Source organism: Heterodontus francisci, chromosome 11, assembly GCF_036365525.1.
Source record: "Heterodontus francisci isolate sHetFra1 chromosome 11, sHetFra1.hap1, whole genome shotgun sequence".
Lineage (NCBI taxonomy): Eukaryota > Metazoa > Chordata > Chondrichthyes > Heterodontiformes > Heterodontidae > Heterodontus > Heterodontus francisci.
Window position 1 is genome coordinate 69,574,685 of NC_090381.1, and position 22,049 is coordinate 69,596,733.

The 22,049-nt window shown below is 45.1% G+C and overlaps 1 protein-coding gene across 2 annotated transcripts in view; it reads left to right on the forward strand.

Moving 5' to 3' along the window:
- usp13 (ubiquitin specific peptidase 13) overlaps nt 1–22,049 on the forward strand; it is a 117,634-nt gene that overhangs the window by 70,296 nt on the left and 25,289 nt on the right. For both annotated transcript variants that reach the window (XM_068041474.1, XM_068041472.1), the window contains 2 exons: nt 8,381–8,506; nt 10,576–10,729. In XM_068041474.1, coding sequence (XP_067897575.1) covers nt 8,381–8,506; nt 10,576–10,729 — 280 coding nt within the window. The remainder of the gene's footprint in view (nt 1–8,380; nt 8,507–10,575; nt 10,730–22,049) is intronic.

Here is a 22,049-nt window from a genome sequence, read left to right on the forward strand (position 1 = left end):
TTGTTCTGAATATCTTTCCATGCTGAACATGCTGAGGTATCGTGCTTGCTGTGAACCAGACCATTTGGAAGTTTTTGATTGATTGAAATGACACTCACTCCCTTGTGCAGAGATGTATAGTTTAATCAATGGCTGTTCCCATCAGTTTTATGGTTCTGTGTTTGTTAATCTCTGGTTGTTTTAACCTATCTGAACTGAACTAATGAAGATTTATAGAAATGTTAAGAAATGTTAAGTGTCAGTGAGTGATAATTTAGCAATGTAAGTTTGTATAGTTTTTTGGAATATAAATTGTAGGGTGGCCAGCAATAGTTGAAGGGAGAAACTGGCAATGTATGCTGAATTGTGATAGAATTTATTTAGTTATATTGTTGTCAGGCACAGTGAATAGAAATACTTCCTTGACTACGAGCATTGCATTGCAACTTTGAGGTGCTTTAAATTGGTGTATCAAATTTTGTTTAAAACAGTAAGAAAATTTCAGTTAGTGGCTATTTTTGTGCTTGAGTTGAATATGACTTTTATTTAAGCACTTTATGTTGGGAATCTTGAGAAAATAATCTTGCTCTGCTTTACTTTGGAGTTAATTTGGACCTTGCCATCTGATTTACTTTTCAAGTTTATCAGGATGTTGAGAGTAGTGAGGTCAGGGATAAGGTTACAAGGACGCAAGAGGGCACTGGCAAGCAAGAACTTGGTTTAAAGTGTGTCTACTTCAACGCCAGGAGCATCCGGAATAAGGTGGGTGAGCTTGCAGCATGGGTTGGTACCTGGGATCTCGATGTTGTGGCCATTTCGGAGACATGGGTAGAGCAGGGGCAGGAATGGATGTTGCAGGTTCCGGGATTTAGATGTTTCAGTAAGAACAGAGAGGATGGTAAAAGAGGGGGGGGGGGGGTGGCATTGTTAATCAAGGAGAGTATTACAGCGGCAGAAAGTACGTTTGAGGACTCGTCTACTGAGGTAGTATAGGCCGAGGTTAGAAACAGGAGAGGAGAGGTCACCCTGTTGGGAGTTTTCTATAGACCTCCGAATAGTTCCAGAGATGTAGAGGAAAGGATAGCAAAGATGATTCTCGACAGGAGCGAGAGTAACAGGGTAGTTGTTATGGGGGACTTTAACTTTCCAAATATTGACTGGAAATACTATAGTTCGAGGACTTTAGATGGGTCAGTTTTTGTCCAGTGTGTGCAGGAGGGTTTTCTGACACAGTATGTGGACAGGCCAACCAGGGGCGATGCCACATTGGATTTGGTACTGGGTAATGAACCCGGCCAGGTGTTAGATTTAGATGTAGGTGAGCACTTAGGTGATAGTGATCACAATTCAGTTAGGTTTACCTTAGCGATGGGCAGGGACAGGTATATACCGCAGGGCAAGAATTATAGCTGGGGGAAAGGAAATTATGATGCGATTAGGCAAGATTTAGGATGCGTAGGATGGGGAAGGAAACTGCAGGGGATGGGCACAATCGAAATGTGGAGCTTATTCAAGGAGCAGCTACTGCGTATCCTTGATAGGTATGTACCTGTCAGGCAGGGAGGAAGTTGTCGAGCGAGGGAGCCATGGTTTACTAAAGTTGTTGAAGCGCTTGTCAAGAGGAAGAAGAAGGCTTATGTTAGGATGAGACATGAAGGCTCAGTTAGGGCGCTTGAGAGTTACAAGCTAGCCAGCAAGGATCTAAAGGGAGAGCTAAGAAGAGCAAGGAGAGGACACGAGAAGTCATTGGCGGATAGGATCAAGGAAAACCCTAAGGCTTTCTATAGGTATATCAGGAATAAAAGAATGACTAGAGTTAGATTAGGGCCAATCAAGGATAGTAGTGGGATGTTGTGTGTGGAATCAGAGGAGATAAGGGAAGCGTTAAATGAATATTTTTCGTCAGTATTTACAGTAGAGAAAGAAAATGTTGTTGAGGAGAATACTGAGATTCAGACTACTAGGCTAGATGGGATTGAGGTTCACAAGGAGGAGGTGTTAGCAATTTTGGAAAGTGTGAAAATAGATAAGTCCCCTGGGCCAGATGGGATTTATCCTAGGATTCTCTGGGAAGCCAGGGAGGAGATTGCAGAGCCTTTGTCCTTGATCTTTATGTCGTCATTGTCGACAGGAATAGTGCCGGAAGACTGGAGGATAGCAAATGTTGTCCCCTTGTTCGAGAAGGGGAGTAGAGACAGCCCTGGTAATTATAGACCTGTGAGCCTTACTTCGGTTGTGGGTAAAATGTTGGAAAAGGTTATAAGAGATAGGATTTATAATAATCTTGAAAAGAATAAGTTCATTAGCGATAGACAGTACGGTTTTGTGAAGGGTAGGTTGTGCCTCACAAACCTTATTGAGTTTTTCGAGAAGGTGACCAAACAGGTGGATGAGGGTAAAGCAGTGGATGTGGTGTATATGGATTTCAGTAAAGCGTTTGATAAGGTTCCCCACGGTAGGCTATTGCAGAAAATACGGAAGTATGGGGTTGAAGGTGATTTAGAGCTTTGGATCAGAAATTGGCTAGCTGAAAGAAGACAGAGGGTGGTGGTTGATGGCAAATGTTCATACTGGAGTTTAGTTACTAGTGGTGTACCGCAAGGATCTGTTTTGGGGCCACTGCTGTTTGTCATTTTTATAAATGACCTGGATGAGGGTGTAGAAGGGTGGGTTAGTAAATTTGCGGATGACACTAAGGTCGGTGGAATTGTGGATAGTGCCGAAGGATGTTGTAGGGTACAGAGGGACATAGATAGGCTGCAGAGCTGGGCTGAGAGATGGCAAATGGAGTTTAATGCGGAAAAGTGCGAGGTGATTCACTTTGGAAGGAGTAACAGGAATGCAGAGTACTGGGCTAATGGGAAGATTCTTGGTAGTGTAGATGAACAGAGAGATCTTGGTGTCCAGGTACATAAATCCCTGAAAGTTGCTACCCAGGTTAATAGGGCTGTTAAGAAGGCATATGGTGTGTTAGCTTTTATTAGTAGGAGGATCGAGTTTCGGAGCCATGAGGTCACGCTGCAGCTGTACAAAACTCTGGTGATGCCGCACCTGGAGTATTGCGTGCAGTTCTGGTCACCGCATTATAGGAAGGATGTGGAAGCTTTGGAAAGGGTGCAGAGGAGATTTACTAGGATGTTGCCTGGTATGGAGGGAAGGTCTTACGAGGAAAGGCTGAGGGACTTGAGGTTGTTTTCGTTGGAGAGAAGGAGGAGGAGAGATGACTTAATAGAGACATATAAGATAATCAGAGGGTTAGATAGGGTGGATAGTGAGAGACTTTTTCCTCGGATGGTGATGGCAAACACGAGGGGACATAGCTTTAAGTTGAGGGGTGATAGATATAGGACAGATGTTAGAGGTAGTTTCTTTACTCAGTGAGTAGTAGGGGCGTGGAACGCCCTGCCTGCAACAGTAGTAGACTCGCCAACTTTAAGGGCATTTAAGTGGTCATTGGATAGACATATGGATGAAAATGGAATAGTGTAGGTCAGATGGTTTCACAGGTCGGCGCAACATCGAGGGCCGAAGGGCCTGTACTGCGCTGTAATGTTCTAATCATTGATGCAAGATGGTTTCTGCTGCACATCGATGCTAAATTTGAAGAGGGTGACTGCGTGCTGGATTTAACTTGTTAACATTAACAGCTTTATGAACATGAGGAAGGCCATTAAGCCCACAAATATTATCCCTCTATAATGGGTTGGGTGTTTATTTTTGTTCCTAATTCAGGTATGACACAAGTGCCTGGATTTTAACCTGGAGGTGAGTTTGGTGTAGTGGGGCTGTTGAGGCCAGGAAATCTAGAGGAATGGATTTCCTGAATGTCTTGCAGAATTTAACTGCAGGATGCCTTTAAATGGGCTTCCCACCCACAGCCAGCCTGATTGAAAGGCTGGAGCCCTTTTGGGTGGGAAGTCTGCTTCACAAGGCTGAAACCTACAAGAGCAGGGTTAGGGAATGAGAGAGATCGTGGGGGGATGTTTGAATTGTGGGGGAGGGGAGATCCAGATCATGGGAAGGCTGGATTGTGGGGTGGAAAGGGGTCTGATGGCTGCTTGGGAGGAGCAGATAGTCACTGGGGTGGCAGGTCGGATGGCGGTCAGGGGAGCAATTGGTGGTTGGGGGTTCCGATGCTGTCTGCAGGAGCAGACAGATTGCGGAAGGTAGTTAACTAACTAGCTTGTTGGGTCTGGAGAAAACACTCCTGGCCCACAAGCAGTGTTGTAAATGCACTAAGCTCATGGATTCAGCTCCTCTCACCTCCTTTCAGTTGCCAGATTTCCTGAGGCCCAGGAAACACAGCTGATATGGTTAAAAATAGAATGACTGTTAAAAATAGAATGACTGTTCAAGTGAAGACACTCCGCCTCATTATAATAATTTAACAAATGTGATTATATATAGTCTATCATTATAATAGTTGATCAAATTTTATCAAATGTGCATTCAGCAACAGGTTCACATCATAATCAATGACCTCCAAAGTGTTAAAAATATGACCAACCCGCTTTCCACAAGCAATGTGGTCGCACATCCCTTGTCCTGCTTCCTTTAAAATTGGGAGGGTTTTAGGCATGCTGGTTTTCTGTTTCAGTTTTTCTTTCATTTTAATCTCTGACAGGACTCCAACCCACTTGTTTTTGGGAGTTAAAGTTCAATGTAATGATTGGATAACTGTTCTGATTATTTCAGTAATGTTTCAAAATATCGACATTAATGATTTCATTCTGTTGAATTAACTCCTGTAGTTCTAAGTTGGACACCAAAAATGTCCAAGAAATGCTGAGGCTATTTTCCCAGTACTAATGTAGGCACAAATATAAACTGGTATATTTATGGAAATGAGGCCTATTAAATGTGTAAACACTCAAGTTAGCCAGATGGTTCCAATTTGAATGAATTTGACTTGTAAATGATCCATAAATTTTAATACTTCACATATCTATTCAAACACTGGATAGTTAATCATTTTTTAATTTCTTGTAGAAGTTTTGTGTTTGATTTTCCTTTTTATATTGCATGTAGGCTCCATTCTGTTTAGAATCTTAAGCCTTTTTTAACTCTGCCTGACCCAGGGAACTGCAGGTTTGGGCATTTAAAATCACATTTGGTTACTTTAGAGCAACATTCACACCAGTTGCCATTTTAATACAAACATTTTTCCATTCAGCCTAAGTCAGATGTAAAAGTCATGTCCATTGTCCAGACCTGCATGCCATTTTAATCTAAAATCGAATTCCCGCCCAGTCCTGGACCTGGCGGGATTGATATGTAGGAGCTTCTGACAGTGTATAAAAAGGAGCTCTCAGCTGCAGCTCCCTGGGATCAGAGGATCATTTTGCTGTTTGGTTTGCTGGAAGATTTTCCAACTTAAAGATTGCTTTTTTCACAAATTCCTGTCCTTATCACCCTTAATAAGCATTAGCTGCTTATTCTAGGGACGATTCTTTCTTCTGTATTCTGGATTGGAGGAACATTTGGAGGTGGAGCAGCCTCAGCAGCTGGGTCTCTTAGAAGACAGCAGGTGATGGGGAAGCTGACCTCTGTGTAGAGGGTTTATAGGCCAGAGTAATCCTTTTGAATCGATCTGAGGAGCAGCAGAGTGAAGTTTTGCTTCTCCAGATCACTGCAGCCCTCTTGGAACGAGACCTGCTGCTTGTTGGACCAGGGGGTGGAATAGAAGGGTCGTGCTTTGTCATTGGCTCTCAAAGTACACAAGTTTCTTGCCACTGGATCATTTCAGGCTGTTACAGGTGACATTGGCTGCATATCACTGCCTACAAAACACATCATATACAGGTGATTGACAGCTTTTTCTAATCTGGTCCATTAATAGTGGAAAATGCGGCAGTAGGTAGTTGAAAATTGAAAAATAAATCAACTGCCTATTCGCTGCCTGAGGTCCACCCAATGTGATTTTCAGGCTAGCCTTGAAATGGGCAGCCAGTGTTCCTGCCCAAAACAAACAGGCACCTTATTAAAATATTTAAATTAGGGTCCTATGCTAGTTGTATGACCCCAGTGTCATTTAAGTTTATCAATGGTCAGACATGCTCTGCGCAAGCTCCGCCTATTAGGACCAGATGTTGAGCAGCATAACTAGCAGTCTTTGAAGGGCAAGTTTGAGGCCGCTCAGCAAAATGCCCCATAATTTTTACAGTGAGTTTTATGGAACCAAAAGGATAACAACTGTTCCTGCTATCTTCACAAATGCCCTCAGGCCTCTGCTAGCTACTCAATGGCTGCACCCACCCCCAATATATGAATTCTGGTTCTTCTCCATGGACAAGTTACTAGATTCGCAGACCTCTTTCCCCCTGCGATCTACTGGCAGCTTGCCCAAAATATTTAGATGGTCTGGACCTGTTGCTGAAGCCATCGGGCATGTGTAGTGTAGACCCTGCCATTGCCCACTCATGTGCCGCAGTTGAAAATCACCCCATTCACTCTGCTCCTATTTTCTCTTGCTGTCTTGTTTTTTTCTCCTGATTTTACTTTTTATTGAATAATTGTTTTATTCTTTATCTTATTTCCATTTTTAACTCCTCATCTTTTGGCTGTACCTTGTGCTAATTCCTGTGTCTATATCTTCAGTCACAGAATCTTTGGTTGTATCTTTGCCAGGTTGCTGCACTGTTGTGATATCTCATTAACAGTTGTTGGTGCTCGACTTAATGCTTTCTCTGATACTGCATTACTGATTTAAATTTGTACTTTACTCCATTCTGAACATATAGAGCTTTAACATGTTTCACCATTTCTTTAGGTGAAAGGCTGCAGGTTTATGACTACAGTTCAACAATGAGTGAGGTTCTAATCAGGAGGAAGTGCTGAATGCAGGGCAGAAATTCAGCGAATCACATCTCCTTACATCTTTTAGTAGTCAGATTTGAATTGACAGTGGCAGAGGCCTGAAAGCAGGTGGCCCTCTTGCATAAGGAATGCTACATATAGCATGATGAGACCTTGGCATTGAGGGACAAAGTATCAAAAATAATGTTTGCAAAAATGTTTTTTGCATTACTTATGTGGAGGTAAATTTTAAAGCTAATTTAGGTGCTTGAGTCACAATCTACTGCATTGAAATATTGACATTTTACAGCAACCTAGGCTGGAATTTTATACCTACCGCCCACCCCCCCCCGGAGCGGGCTGGGAAGTGAAGGGGGCGTAAAATCACGTGGGAGGTGGAGTTGCTGTTCCTGTCGCCTACCCACCCCTGCATCTATTTTACCAGCAGCGGGGGAGATGGCAGACAGCCTGTCCACCCCAGACCAATTAAGGCTCATAAGTGGCCACTTAAGTGCCTTCTCCTGCCGCCTCTGGTATACTCCCAGTGGCGGATGGGCACTTCGCCACTTGAGGAGGTCAAGAGGGCGGCACAGTGGCGCAGTGGTTAGCACCGCAGCCTCACAGCTCCAGCGACCCGGGTTCAATTCTGGGTACTGCCTGTGTGGAGTTTATAAGTTCTCCCTGTGTCTGCGTGGGTTTCCTCCGGGTGCTCCGGTTTCCTCCCACATGCCAAAGACTTGCTGGTTGATAGGTTAATTGGCCATTATAAATTGCCCCTAGTATAGGTAGGTGGTAGGGAAATATAGGGACAGGTGGGGATGTGGTAGGAATATGGAATTAGTGTAGGATTAGTATAAAATGGGTGGTTGATGGTCAGCACAGACTCGGTGGGCCGAAGGGCCTGTTTCAGTGCTGTATCTCTAAACTAAAACCCAGTAATACCTGGAGGCCTCCTTGTGGGCTGGGGGGTGGCCCTCCTGATCGGACACCCTGTACTCCACGGAGGCCCACCCCGCGGCACAAACCACCCCCTTTGGAACACCTCCCCCTGCCCTCTCTATTGACAGCCCTCACCCACCCCACCCCCTCCTCACCCCACCCCCCCCCAACTGCCTCGCCAGGGACAGCTGATAATCCCCGGCAAGGACCCACACACTTACCTGGGTTCCGGGGCCTGCTCCATCTTGCTGGTCCTGGCTGGGGGCAGCCCCAGCAATGGCCACCCCTCCCAGTGGCGCTGCTGGGACTTCAGAGCTGCCGGCCCTCTAATTGGCCGACCACTCAGAGGCGGGACATCCTGCCTCAGAGGGGCAGAAGCTCCGACCAAGACCAATTAAGTGTCTGGACCGTGTAAAAGCATTGTGTGGCTTCCAGGCCTGGCAGAAGTGGGCTCACTCCCAACTTTTTAGCTGGTGGGCGAGGCCACTGTCACAACATAAAATTCCAGCCAGAGGAACAGGAGTAAGCCATTCAATCACCTGATCCTGTTATACTGTTCAGTTAGATCATGGCGGATCTGTATCTCCACTTCATTTACCTTCCTTTGTTTCATACTGCAGAGATTTGACACAATGACAAGTTTTTGACTCTGTTTTGTTAATTGCAGCCTCACCCACAAGGAATGGTGCCCAGAATGTTTAAAGCTTTAGTTGGAAAAGGACATCCAGAATTTTCATCAAATCGGCAGCAGGATGCACTAGAATTCTTTTTGCACTTGATCAACCTTGTAAATGTAAGTCACTAAATTGCAACAAACGTTTGTCCTTTCCTCAGTTTCAAACATTGGTTCCAATAGGGTAGGTCTCTACGTTCCAAGCTCTTTTGCTAATGGATAGCTCTATTAAACAAAGAAAGAAATGGATCTGTTACTGGGTAACATATAATGCTACTTTATCTGTATTGCAGTACTGTATTTAGTTCAGTTTTGATACGATAATTCAATCTTGAAGCTCTAATCCATGCAATCTTCTGAAAACTATAGTTCAAATAAACTTCCAGTCTCATATGAAGTGTGGTTCATCTGTTCCACACTCGGGCTTTTATTTCCTTATTGTGATGTTACAACATTTCTTGGAAAAACATGCAAATGAGAAAACATTTATTTAAAATTAATGTTCAAAGCATGCCTCTTGATCTTTGACACAACGTATAATTGAAATGGAACAATGCACTTAGATAAGGTGTAAACTATTTCCAGGAATGAACAGTACTATTTTCCTGCCATCCGAGGGTCATCTTTCAAAAACCTAACCTGCCTGTCTGGCTACCATCTGGGAATAACTACATACCATTGCATTGCTGGTTTTTCAGTGCTAACATTCTGTTTTCTGTTTGGCAGGTAAAATAATGAAAATGTTGCTCTCCAAAATATTAATCTAAACCGTTTTTAAAGAAGTGAATTTAAATAATTGCTGATCAATTTACTTGGAGAAGCATGGGCTAATTAGGGCAACCAACACAGATTTGTTTAAGGAAATTGTGTCTGATTAATCTGATTGAGTTCTTTGAAGTAACAGAGAGGATTGATGAAAAAAAATGTCATGTTGTTGCATAAATGAACTTTCAAAAGGGATTTGATAAAGTACCACATAACAGTCTAATCTATAAAATAGAAGCACATGGGATTAAAGGAATGTGGTGGTAACTTGGGTACATAACTGTCTAAGGGATAGGAGACAGAGTAGTGGTGAATGGATTTTTTTCTGGCTGGAGAGAAGTATCCCCTAGGGATCGGTATTGGGACCATTGCTTTTCTTGTTTTAGATAAATGACCTGAACTTGGATATTGGCACAGTTTCAAACTTTAGAGATGATACAGATCTTTGCAATGTAGTCAACAGTGAAGAAGATAGTAGCAGACTTCAGGAGGATGTATACAGACTGGTGAAATGGGAAGAGACATGGCAAATGCAATGCGGATAAGTGTGGTGAAGCACTTTGGGAGGAACAACATGGAGAGGCAGTATATTCTGAATGGTGCTATTTTGAATTGGAGGCAAGAACAGAGGGACTTGGGAGTGCATGTTCATAAGTCTTTGAAGGTAGCAAGTTGATAATGTAATTAAGAAAGCATGAGATAATTGGCTTTTTGAATAGGGGCATTGAATACAGAAACAAGGAAGTCGTGACATTTGTAAATCAAGGGTTAGGCCTCAGCTGGATTAATGTGTAGATTTTGGGCTTTAGGAAGGATGCCAAGGCCTTGGAGAGGTTACAGAAGTGCTTTTACCAGAGAGGATTGACTTCAGTTATGTGCAGAGATTGGAGAAGCTGGGATTGTTCTCCTTAGAGCAGAGAAGGTTAAGGGGAGACCCAATAGAGATATTGAAAATTATGAGGTGTTTTGATAGAGCAAATAGGAAGAAACTGGTTACCCAGCCACTTGCCTGAGGAAACAGAGGTCATAAACTTCAAGTAATTGGCAAAAGAGCTAGAGGGGAAGTTAAGAGAATTTTTTTTTTTACAGAGGCCTGTTAAAATCTGGAACACAATACCTGAAGAAGTAGCGGAAACAGATTCCATAGGAAAGTTCAAAAGGCAATTGAACATGTACTTCAAGAGGACTAATTTGCAGCATCATGGGGAGAAAACTGAGGTGTAGGATGAAATTGAGCAGCTCTTTTAAAGAGCTGATACAAGCATGATGGACCGAATGGCTTCCATCTGTGCTGTAAGATTCTACCTTTTAAAAATGTCTGAAATGCTTGGATCAAGAATCTTCCTCCATCTAGGTATGCTGCTGACCCTTGTGAAAATAGCCTTTTTAATTCAATGCTGTTATGAACTCCCTTTGCATCCCAGAGAAACAACAATGGCTCAGATGATCCCAGTGAAGTCTTTCGTTTTATGGTAGAAGACCGTGTCCAGTGTTGCCAGTCCAGGAAAGTCAAGTACAAACAGAGAGTTGACTATATCATGCAACTTCCTGCTGTTCTAGAGGCTGCTAGTAACAAAGGTATATATATCATGGTGCTTATTGGGCTTGGGGGAACACATGGGGAAAACTAGAGAGACTGTAACTGATTGCAGGATTGTCTACTCACAAATCTCACATGGTGCTCAAGAGCTTGTTAACTGTTGCATTTTGTTTTTGAAAAGATCTAGAACAAAATTATTTTTAGAACAACATTTAATAACTTAAAACTGAAATAAATTTGAAATCACACTTTGGGCTGAACTTGGTTCTCCTCCCGACGTCTGTGGCTGGGGGACCAGTAGATCGGAGCGGCAGCGGGCCAGCACAGAACCCGACACCAGGATTCCCAGGCCCAATCTTCCCGGCAACAGGGAAGCTCCGTGACCGGCCCTCTGCCACTCTGTGACACGTCACAACTTTGAATATTTGAATGAGGAGTTTGCATGAATTAAAATCTAACCTGCAGCGATCTTACCTGCAGTTCCAGATCTTCAGTGCGACGGGCAACACTCACGCGCCTTCACTTTCCTGTCCAGTGAAAGCTGGCGCCATTGAGGTGGGGAAGGGGGGAATCTCATCATTTGAGGTGTAGTTGGGGCGGGGGGAAATGGGGTGAAGTCTGCACTTTGTGTAGTTGTGGGGAGAGGGGGTGAATGCTGCAATGTTGGTAAAGTCGGTGGGGGAAGAGATGGGGCAAGCATTTATTTTCAGTGTAGTTGGGGGGAGGAACAGGAGCAACTCTGCATTCCCTGAGCAGGGCTGGCAGCCCTTGAAAAATGGTGCCGGTGCCTGTGCAGAGGCAGTTGACACCATTCATAGCTTTGCTGAGAGGCCGCCCTCACCACATGATTGGGGTGGGGGGTGGGGTGCGGTGGGGGCGGCTGCCCTGTATATTCTATTGAGCCATCGGGCTCAATATCATGACAGCCACCATTTTTTATGCCCGCCACTGCTCCCGGCAGCAGGAAAACAAAATGCAGCCCTTTTAATAGATTTCCTTGAATTATAACTCTTGTTCAACATAGATATGTTTTCTGAGTACCATAGTAATAACTGTTTTTGGATGAATCAGAAGAATTGCTTTATTTCTTCCATATGAGTGCAATAACCTGTCCCAGCTGAAACAAAACTGAAGAATACTGTTTGTTGTGGTGTAGGATGGTGGTGGTGGGATTAATAATGTTTATATGCTCCATAACCTGAATTCACACAATTCCGTAATTGACCACCAAGTGAAGTGCAAAAACAGTGCATAATACTGTCCTTTACACCAGTACATTTATTTTGTTTCCCTGTGGGCAGCATCTGGGTCCCTCCTCTGAGGACCCAACTGACATCTGGAACACAATGTGGAGGAACATGATCACGACAATTGCCATGCCCTTTCTGTGATTTAAAAGGCTACCTTAACAAACCTGGCCATTTCCGGGCATAACTTTATATTACAAAAATCCAGTTATGGTGGGAGAATTCATGAGTAGGCATCCATCCATCTCGGAAGACGATGGACTGTGTTTGGGGTGTTTGTCATTTCTGAGTTGAACAGCATCTGTTGTGGCTGTTGAGGCCGACTTGTGAGTAGCAATCCCTTCCACAGCGGGTACAGATGAATATCGTTGGCCCGAGGTTGACTGATGTTTTTTCCTTCCACTGGGCTCTCTTATCTGCCATCTGGTTGTTTCTTTTGTCCTTTGCTTTACCCAAGCCATTCCTGACTGCCAGTCTCTAGCAAGACTTCCCATGCTTCGACTCTGATCTCAGTCAGCTTGAGGTCTTTCTTGCTGACATCCTTGTATTGCAGATGTGGGAAACCTGTTTGTCGATAGCAAGCTCGCCATTGAGTATGTCTTTGAGGACGTGGTCATCATCCATTCAGTGCACATGACCCAGCCAACAGAGTCGCTGCTGACTCAAGAGGGCAAACATGTTGGGGATCCCTGCATGCTGGTGTGCTTCCGTATTCGACTCTCTGTCCTGCCAGGAGATGCTCGATATCCATTTGAGGGGCAGCGGAGGTGGAAGCTGTTCAGCCGTTTTCTTGCCTTCCATAAGTTGTCCATGCTTTGCCACTATAAAGGAGTGTGCTGAGAACACAAGTCTGGTACACACGAAGCTTTATATTTTCAATTACTTTGCTGTTGGTCCACACTCGTCTTCTCAACTTTGACATGACAACTGCAGCCTTGACAATCCTTCTGCAGATTTTGGAATCAAGGGACAGGTTGCTGGTGATTGTTAATCCAAGGTATGTGAAGCTGTTGACGGCCTCCAAAGGGACATTGTTGATGTTGATGGAAGGTGTAGTCTCTGCTTCCTGGCCCATAACCTTGGTCTTCTTAATTAAAATAAAAGCAAAATACTGCGGATGCTGGAAATCTGAAACAAAAACAAGAAATGCTGGAATCACTCAGCAGGTCTGGCAGCATCTGTGGAAAGAGAAGCAGAGTTAACGTTTCAGGTCAGTGACCCTTCTTCGGAACTGACAAATATTAGAAAAGTCACAGATTATAAGCAAGTGAGGTGGGGGTGGGGCAAGAGATAACAAAGGAGAAGGTGCAGATTGGACCAGGCCACATAGCTGACCAAAAAGTCATGGAGCAAAGGCAAACAATATGTTAATGGTGTGTTGAAAGACAAAGCATTAGTACAGATTAGGTGTAAATACACTGAATATTGAACAGCAGCAAGTGCAAACCTGAAAAAAAACCTGAAAAAAACAGTGGGTAAGCAAACTGAACAAACTAAGATGAAATGAAATAAATGCAAAAGAAAGATTGTAAAAAATGTAAAAAAAATGTAAAAAAAGGAAGAAAAAACAACTAAAAATGAAAGTAAAATGGGGGGCTGTCATGCTCTGAAATTATTGAACTCAATGTTCAGTCCGGCAGGCTGAAGTGTGCCTAATCGGTAGATGAGATGCTGTTCCTCGAGCTTGCGTTGATGTTCACTGGAACACTGCAGCAATCCCAGGACAGAGATGTGAGCATGAGAGCAGGGGGGAGTGTTGAAATGGCAAGCAACCGGAAGCTCAGGGTCCTGCTTGCGGACTGAGCGGAGATGTTCCGCAAAGCGGTCACCCAGTCTGCGCTTGGTCTCCCCAATGTAGAGGAGACCACACTGTGAGCAGCGAATACAGTATACTACATTGAAAGAAGTACAAGTAAATCGCTGCTTCACCTGAAAGGAGTGTTTGGGGCCTGGGATAGTGAGGAGAGAGGAGGTAAATGGGCAGGTATTACACCTCCTGCGATTGCAGGGGAAGGTGCCCTGGGACGGGGACGAGGTGGTGGGGGTAATGTAGGAGTGGACCAGGGTGTCGCTGAGGGAACGATCCCTTCGGAATGCTGACAGGGGAAGGGAGGGGAAGATGCGACTGGTAGTGGCATCACGCTGGAGGTGGCGAAAATGGCGGAGGATGATCCTTTGGATATAGAGGCTGGTGGGATGAAAAGTGAGGACAAGGGGAACCCTGTCACGGTTCTGGGAGGGAGGGGAAGGGGTGAGGGTAGAGGTGCGGGGAATGGGTCGGACACGGTTGAGGGCCCTGTCAACCACAGTGGGGGGAAATCCTCGGTTGAGGAAAAAGGAGGTCATATCAGAAGCACCGTCATGGAAGGTAGCATCATCAGAGCAGATGCGTCAGAGACGGAGAAACTGGGAGAATGGAATGGAGTCCTTACAGGAGGTAGGGTGTGAAGAAGTGTAGTCGAGGTAGCTGTGGGAGTCGGTGGGCTTATAATGGATATTGGTAGACAACCTATCCCCAGAGATGGAGACAGAGAAGTCGAGGAAGGGAAGGGAAGTGTCAGAGATGGACCATGTAAAGGTGAGAGAAGGGTGGAAATTGGAAGCAAAGTTGATAAAGTTTTCTAGTTCGGGGCGGGAGCAGGAAACGGCACCGATACAGTCATCAATGTACCGGAAAAAGAGTTGGGGGAGGGGGCCTGAGTAGGACTGGAACAAAGAATGCTCGACATATCCCACAAAAAGACAGGCATAACTATGACCCATGTGGGTACCCATAGCGACACCTTTTCCTTGAAGGAAGTGCGTGGAGTTGAAGGAGAAGTTGTTCAATGTGAGAACAAGTTCAGCCAGGCGGAGGAGGGTGGTGGTGGATGGGGACTGGTTGGGCCTCTGTTCCAGGAAGAAGCGGAGAGCCCTCAAACCATCCTGGTGAGGGATGGAGGTGTGGAGCGATTGGACGTCCATAGTAAAGAGGAGGCAGTTGGGACCAGGAAACTGGAAATTGTCAAAATGACGTAGGGCGTCAGAAGAGTCACGGATGTAGGTGGGAAGAGACTGGACCAGCGGAGAAAAGATAGAGTCTAGATAGGAAGAAATAAGTTCAGTGGGGCAGGAGCAGGATGACACAATGGGTCTGCCGGGACAGTCCCGTTTGTGGATTTTGGGAAGGAGGTAGAAGCGAGCTGTCCGGGTTTGTGGGACTATGAGGTTGGAAGCCGTAGAGGGAAGATCTCCAGAGGAGATGAGGTCAGTGACAGTCCTTTGGACGGTGGCTTGATGTTCGGTGGTGGGGGTCATGGTCCAGAGGGAGGTAGGAAGAGGTGTCTGTGAGTTGGCGTTGAGCTTCTGCAAGGTAGAGGTCGGTACGCCATACAACAACAGCACCACCCTTGTCTGCAGGTTTGATGACCATGTCGGGGTTAGACCTGAGAGAACGGAGTGCCTCAAGTTCAGAGGGGGACAGGTTAGAGTGAGTGAGGGGGGCAGAGAAATTGAGACGACCAATGTCTCGCCGACAGTTTTCAATGAAGAGATCAAGAGCGGGTAAGAGGCCAGGGGGAGGGGTCCAGGTAGAGGGAGAATGCTGGAGGCGGGTGAATGGGTCTGCTGGTCGGGGGGAGGACTCCTGGTCGAAGAAGTGAGCCCGGAGGCGGAGGCGACGGAAGAAGAGCTCAACGTCATGCCGAGCGCGAAATTCATTGAGGTGGGGGCGTAAGGGGATAAAACTGAGACCTTTGCTGAGCACAGAACGCTCAGCATCAGAGAGGGGGAGGTCAGAGGGTATAGTGAATACACGGCAAGGGGTCAGATCAGAAGGGGTGGGGTCAGAGGGAAGTGAAGCGGAAGGAGGATCTGGAGGGGCATTAGTCCCCATCACCTGCTGGAGCTTGCGTTCCTTAACACCTGAAAGGAAGAAAAAAAGTTTTTTGTTAATGCGTCGGATGAGACGTAAAATGAGATGAAACTGCAGAGTAGAACAGCTTTGAGATAAGGTGAGACGGTGCTGCTGGAGAGAGAGGTCCAGTGTGTGCATGTGGTGGCGCATAGCACTGAGTGTGGATCTCAGGATGCGGCAAGAGTAGCAGTCTGAGGAACGTTGTATTTCTTGGAGATACCTGTGATCCTGGGTGGTTTCAAAGCATGATGGGTGAAACTGCAGTTGGAATCCACGTGGAATAAGTCGGAGCCGGAGACAGTCACTGAGGAAGGAGATGTGGCTGTGAAAACGAGTTTTGGTAGATACCTTATCAAACACCAGGAGGGAAATAGAAAGCAATGAAGGTGAACAAGGTAAAAGAGACAAACGAAAATCCCGTCTTCTTGTTGCTGATTGTCAGTCCAAACTCTTTGCAGGCCTGATAGAACTGATCTACAAGCTGCTGCAAGTGAACTTCATTGTGGGAAGTGTTACGAGCAGGTGGGAAAGAGGTCAAGGGTTCCCTCTCAGCCTTCACCTGGTCTTACTGTAACAGGGTTAAAGTTTTAAACACTGTTTTTAGCTCCCCATTTGGTGAATCCTTGTTCACCGCTTTCCAATTATAAGGCAAAGAAACCAGCACAAACAGGCTTTCTTAGGTTTAAAGAAGAAAAGTTGAAATTTATTAAACTTAAACTTAAACTCTAATTCGGTTGATGCCTACCGATACATGATGCGCCCACGCTAGCATGCATACACGATACGCACATGCAGATAGAGACAGAAAGAGAACAGAAGAAATAAAGTGGAAAGGTTTGAGCCAATATCTGAAGAGTTGTTGTTATGGTTTTTTGAGCTCACTGTGGAGTCCTTGATTGTAGGTAGATCTTGCTTTTCATTGGGGCCCGATATTCTTCTTAAACCTTGTTCGCTGGAGGAAACTTTTCACTCTTGGGGTTCATGTGTCTTCAGTGGATTCAGAGGCTTGTGAGAAAGAGATAGGAGCAGACAGAAGAGAGATCTTCAGGAGCGAACAGACTTTCTGCCTAAACTGTGCAAATTCAAAAAACTCCAGTTGCCCAGCAGGTTAGTCATGTGACTAGCTGGTTTGACCACGTCTATTTGTGTATTCGGCCACCTAAGCAGTCAACCTGGAATGCGAGCTCCCCCACCTTCAAAATCTGGTGTTCAAAAGTCCATCGTCGGTTGAATGTGTCAGGGAATGGCTGTGTTGTCCTTCCAGATACTGTCTGTTAATATGCAAATGTCTTTTCCAGCCGCGGTTGATCTGTTTAATAAGTCCTTTCTTTACTACAATTTACAATCAATGTTCGTGACAAAATTAATGTGCCACATTCTTGGCAGGTGGGGGCCTAGCATGACAGAAGTCAGCAGAGTGTCATCAGCAAACAGCAGCTTACAGACTAGGACTTTATGCACTTTAGTCTTAGTGCGCAGTCTTTGCAAATTGAACAGCTTGTTGTCAGCTCTGGTTGGGAGGTGGACACCCTAATTTGAGTTACCGAAAGTGTACAATAACAGCATGGAGAAGAATATGCCAAAGAGAATTCGTGCCAGGACACAGCTTTGCTTTACCCTGCACTGCTGATCTTGAAAACATCTGATGTTGCTCCATTGTAACTGACAGAATTGTGCATGTTCTCGTGGAAATAAGAGATTATCCCCAAGAGTCTAGGAGGGCAGCCTATTTTCTATAGGATTTTGAAGAGTCTGTCTCTGCTGACAAGATTGAAGGCCTTGCTGAGGTCTGTAAAGATAATGTAGAGTGGTCTCCACTGTTCGGCACTTTTCCTGTAATTGCTGAAGTGAGAAATTCATGTTGACTGTCAATCTGCCAGTTCTGAGGGCGTACTGAGACTCAGGATAGATGCATGATGCCAGGGTCTGCAATCTGGTCAGAGCAACACGAGCAAAGACCTTGCCCACAATATTTAGCAAGGAGATGCCTCAGTAATTGTTGCAGTCACTGCGATACCCCTTATTTTTGTACAAGGTAACGATGTTTGCATCACATGTGTCTTGAGGCACAGATCTTTCCTTCCAACAGAGACACAAGATGCCCTTGACACCAAGGCAGCATTTGACCAAGTATGGCATCAAGGAGCGCTAGCAAAACTGAAGTCAATGGGAATTGGGGAAAGCTCTCCGCTGCACACCATCCTGACTTGGAACTACATCGCTGTTCATTCACTGTGCAGTAGTTCAAGAAGGCAGCTCACCGCCACCTTCTCGAGGGCAATTATGGATGGGCAATAAATGCTGGCCTAGCCAGCGACACCCATATCCCACGAACGAATAAACACAACAAGAGTTCATGGAGATGCTGCAGCAGTGTCGGTTTTTGCACTTTTGATAATTTCAGTTGGAATACCATCATTTCCCCAGCCTTTACCACTAGCAAGATGGTCAGTGGCCTTGTTGAGCTACTATGGTGGGGTCGCTATCCATCCTCCACGGCAGGGAAGTCTGTAATGGTACTGTGTAGAGTTTGAGGTAATGCTCCACCCACCTTGCTTGCTATGTTCAATGATGATCACGCTGTCTTTGTCTTCAAGGGAGCTGATTTAGATCCTCCAGGGCCCATTGCTTTCTTAATTCCTTCATACATCCCTCTAGCATCCTCGGATTCAACAGCAGATTGTATACTGTTGCAGAGTTTCAACCAGTATTGATTGGCGCAATGCCGAGCAATCTGCTGAGAGTTGTTTCTGGATGCTATGAGAGCGTCTTTGTTTTGTTTGCTTGGGACTCGCTTGTAGTTCATGAGGGCTCTCCTCTTAGTTGCAGTAACTGGCTCCGTTTCAGTCCAATAAGTCTCTAACCAGTCAGCATTCCTTCGATCTCCTTTCCCATGCACAGTGAGTAGAGTTATAGATGGTGACGCGCAGATGATCCCATTTTGACACTGTACTCTGGTCTTGGGCATTGTTGTCTGAAAGAACCTGATCAAGGAAGTTGAGGAACTCCCGGGTGCTTTTTGGGTCAGTAGTACGGCAAGTGTTGATCCAAGGACAACCTTTCTTTTTGGAGTGATGTAGCTTCCTTAGCTGAAGCCTGACCTTGCTACACCAGGGAGTAGTCAGTGTCACAGTCAGCACTGTGGCAGCTGCAAATGAGCTGAGAGTGATGAAGGAGGTGGCTATAGAGATAGTGGATGTATTGGTGGTTATATTTCAAAATTGTATAGATTCTGGAAAGGTTCCTGCAGACTGGAAAGTAGCAAATGTAACCCCACTATTTAAGAAAGGAGGGAGAAAGAAAACAGGGAACTACAGATTTCTGTTTGATGTCACTAGTAGGGAAAATGTTAGAATCTATTATAAAAGATGTGATAACTGGACACCTAGAAAATAATGATATGCTTGTGCAGAGTCAACATGGATTTATGAAAGAGAAATCATGTTTGACAAACCTGTTAGAGTTTTTTGAGGATGTTACTTGTAGCATAGTTAAAGGAGAACCAGTGGATGTGGTGTAATTGGATTTTCAGAAGGCTTTTTGATAAGGTCCCACACAGGAGGTTAAACAAAATTAGAGCACGTGCGATTGGGGGTAATATCTGGTATGGATTGAGAATTGGTTAACAGTCAGAAAACAGAAAGTAGGAATAAACCGGTCATTCTCAGGATGGCAGGCTGTCACTAGTGGGGCACCGTAAGGATCAGTGCTGGGACCACAGCTGTTCATAATCTATATAAATGATTTGCATGTGGGGACCAAATGTAATATTTCCAAATTTGCTGATGACACAAAACGAAATGGGAATGTAGGTTGTGAGGATGATGCAAGGAGGCTTCAAGAGGACTTGGACAGGCTGCTTGAATGGACAAGAACATGGCAGATGGAATATAATGTGAATAAGTGTGAAGTGATCCACTTTGGTAGAAAAACAGAAAGGCAGAGTATTTCTTAAATGGTGAGAGGTTGGGAAGTGTTGATGTCCAAAGGGACCAGGGTGTCCTTGTTCATGAGTCATTAAAAGTTAGCATGCAAGTGCAACAAGCAATTAGGAAGGCAAATGGCATGTTGGCCTTCATTGTAAAGGGTTTTGAGTACAGGAGTAAAGAAGTCTTGCTGCAATTGTATAGAGCCTTGGTGAAACTGCAACTGGAGGATTGTGTGCAGTTTTGGTCTCCTCATCTATGGAAGGATATACTTGCCATAGAGGGAGTGCAACGGAGGTTCGCCAGACTAATCCCTGGGATGGCAGGATTGTCTTATGAGGAGAGATTGAGAAAACTGGGCCTATATTCTCTAGAGTTTCAAAGAATGAGGTTTCTCATTGAAACTTACAAAATTGTTACAGGGCTTGACAGGGTGGATGTAGATAGGATATTTCCCCTGGCTGGTGAGTCTAGAACTGGGGACATAATCTCAGAATAAGGGGTAGGTCATTTAAGACTGATGAGGAGGAATTTCTTCACTCAGAGGGTGGTGACTCTTTGGAATTCTCTACCCCAGATGGCTGTGGGAGCTCAGTCACTGAGCATGTCCAAGACAGAATTTGATAGATATCTAGATACTATTGATATGAAGGGATATGGGGTAACACAGGAAAGTGGTGTTGAGATAGATGATCAGCCATGGTCTAATTGAATGGTGGAGCAAGCTCAATGGGCTGAATGGCCTACTCCTGCTCCTATGTTCCTATGAGTGATGAGGACACTGTTGATGGTGGGGCATCAGGTGATAAAGGTCTAGCTGGTTCCAGTGGCATGATCGCAGATGTCGCCAGGCCACCTTGTGGCACGGCTTGATCTGGAAGTAGCTGTTCATCATGCAGAGTCCATGGTGACAGCATAGCTCTAACAACCTCTGCCTATTTTTGTTCATCTTGCCAATCCCCTGGTGCCCTATGCATGTTGACCAAGCTGTGTAGTCGGTACCCACCTTTGCATTGAAGTCCACTGGAAGGTACAGTCCCTTGGTGCTGGGAATTCTACTGATGGTAGCGTCAAGTGTCTCATAGAATTGATCTTTGACATCTGGGGTGGAGGTGAGTGTCGGGGCATAGATGTACGAGATTAACTCGACCCGCACTTGTTGACAAGCGAAGAGGAAAATGTGTCTATAAGCCTCCTGGGGGGGGTTCAATCCTCGCAAGTAGTGTGTTTTTTTTACTGTGAAAGCCAGTCCATGCTCATGTGTTGCCACTTGGGCTTTCCCCTGCCAGAAAAGTGTATAGCATTTCTCTATAAGGGAACCATTGTAAGCGAGCCCAGTTTCTAGCAGCGGATCAATGTCCACATTGAGCATTGTAAGTTGTTTGTCATTCACAGCTGTCTTGCGTGCATCATCAACCTGCAGAAGGTCATTGGTAAGGCCAGGACGCGTGGTCCTTGCATTCCAGCTTGCGAAGCGAAGGCCTGATGTCTTTTTTGGTGAGTTTGTCTTGCCTGGGCCATAGATTATCGAGTTGCTTGTCGAGAAATGACTCTCTAAGCTCCAAACAGACGGGGCTGCCCAGCTTGGGGCAGGCAGTAGCTGTCCAATGAGACGCGATGATCTCTCCCACTTGTTGTAAACTGATGGTGATGTGGGATTAATAATGTCTATTTGCTTCATAACCTGAATTCATGCAATTCCGTAATTGACCACCAAGAGAAGTGCAAAAACAGTGCATAATATTGTCCTTTACACCAGTACATTTATTTTGTTTCCCTGTGGGCAGCATCTGGGCCCCACCTCTGAGGACCCAACTGACATCTGGAACACAATGTGGAGGAACATGAACACGATAATTGTCATGCTCTTTCTGTGATTTAAAAAGCTACCTTAACAAACCTGGCCATTTCCGGGCATAACTTTATACTACAAAAATCCAGTCTTGGTGGGAGAATTCATGAGTAGGCATTCATCCGTCTCAGAAGAAGCTGGACTATGCCTGGGGTGTTAGTCATTTCTGAGTTGAACATCACCTGTTGTGGCTGTTGAGGCCGACTCGTGAATAGCAATCCCTTCCACAGCGGGCACAGATGAATGTTGTTGGCCTGAGGTCGACTGAGGTTTTTTCCTTCCGCCAGGCTCTCTTATATGCCATCTGGTCATTTCTTTTGTCCTCTGCTTTTTCCATGCCCTTCCTGACTGCCATTCTCCAGGAACTCAGGTCAGCAGCAAGGACTTCCCATGTATCGACTCTGATCCCAGTCAGCTTGAGGTCTTGCTTGCTGACAT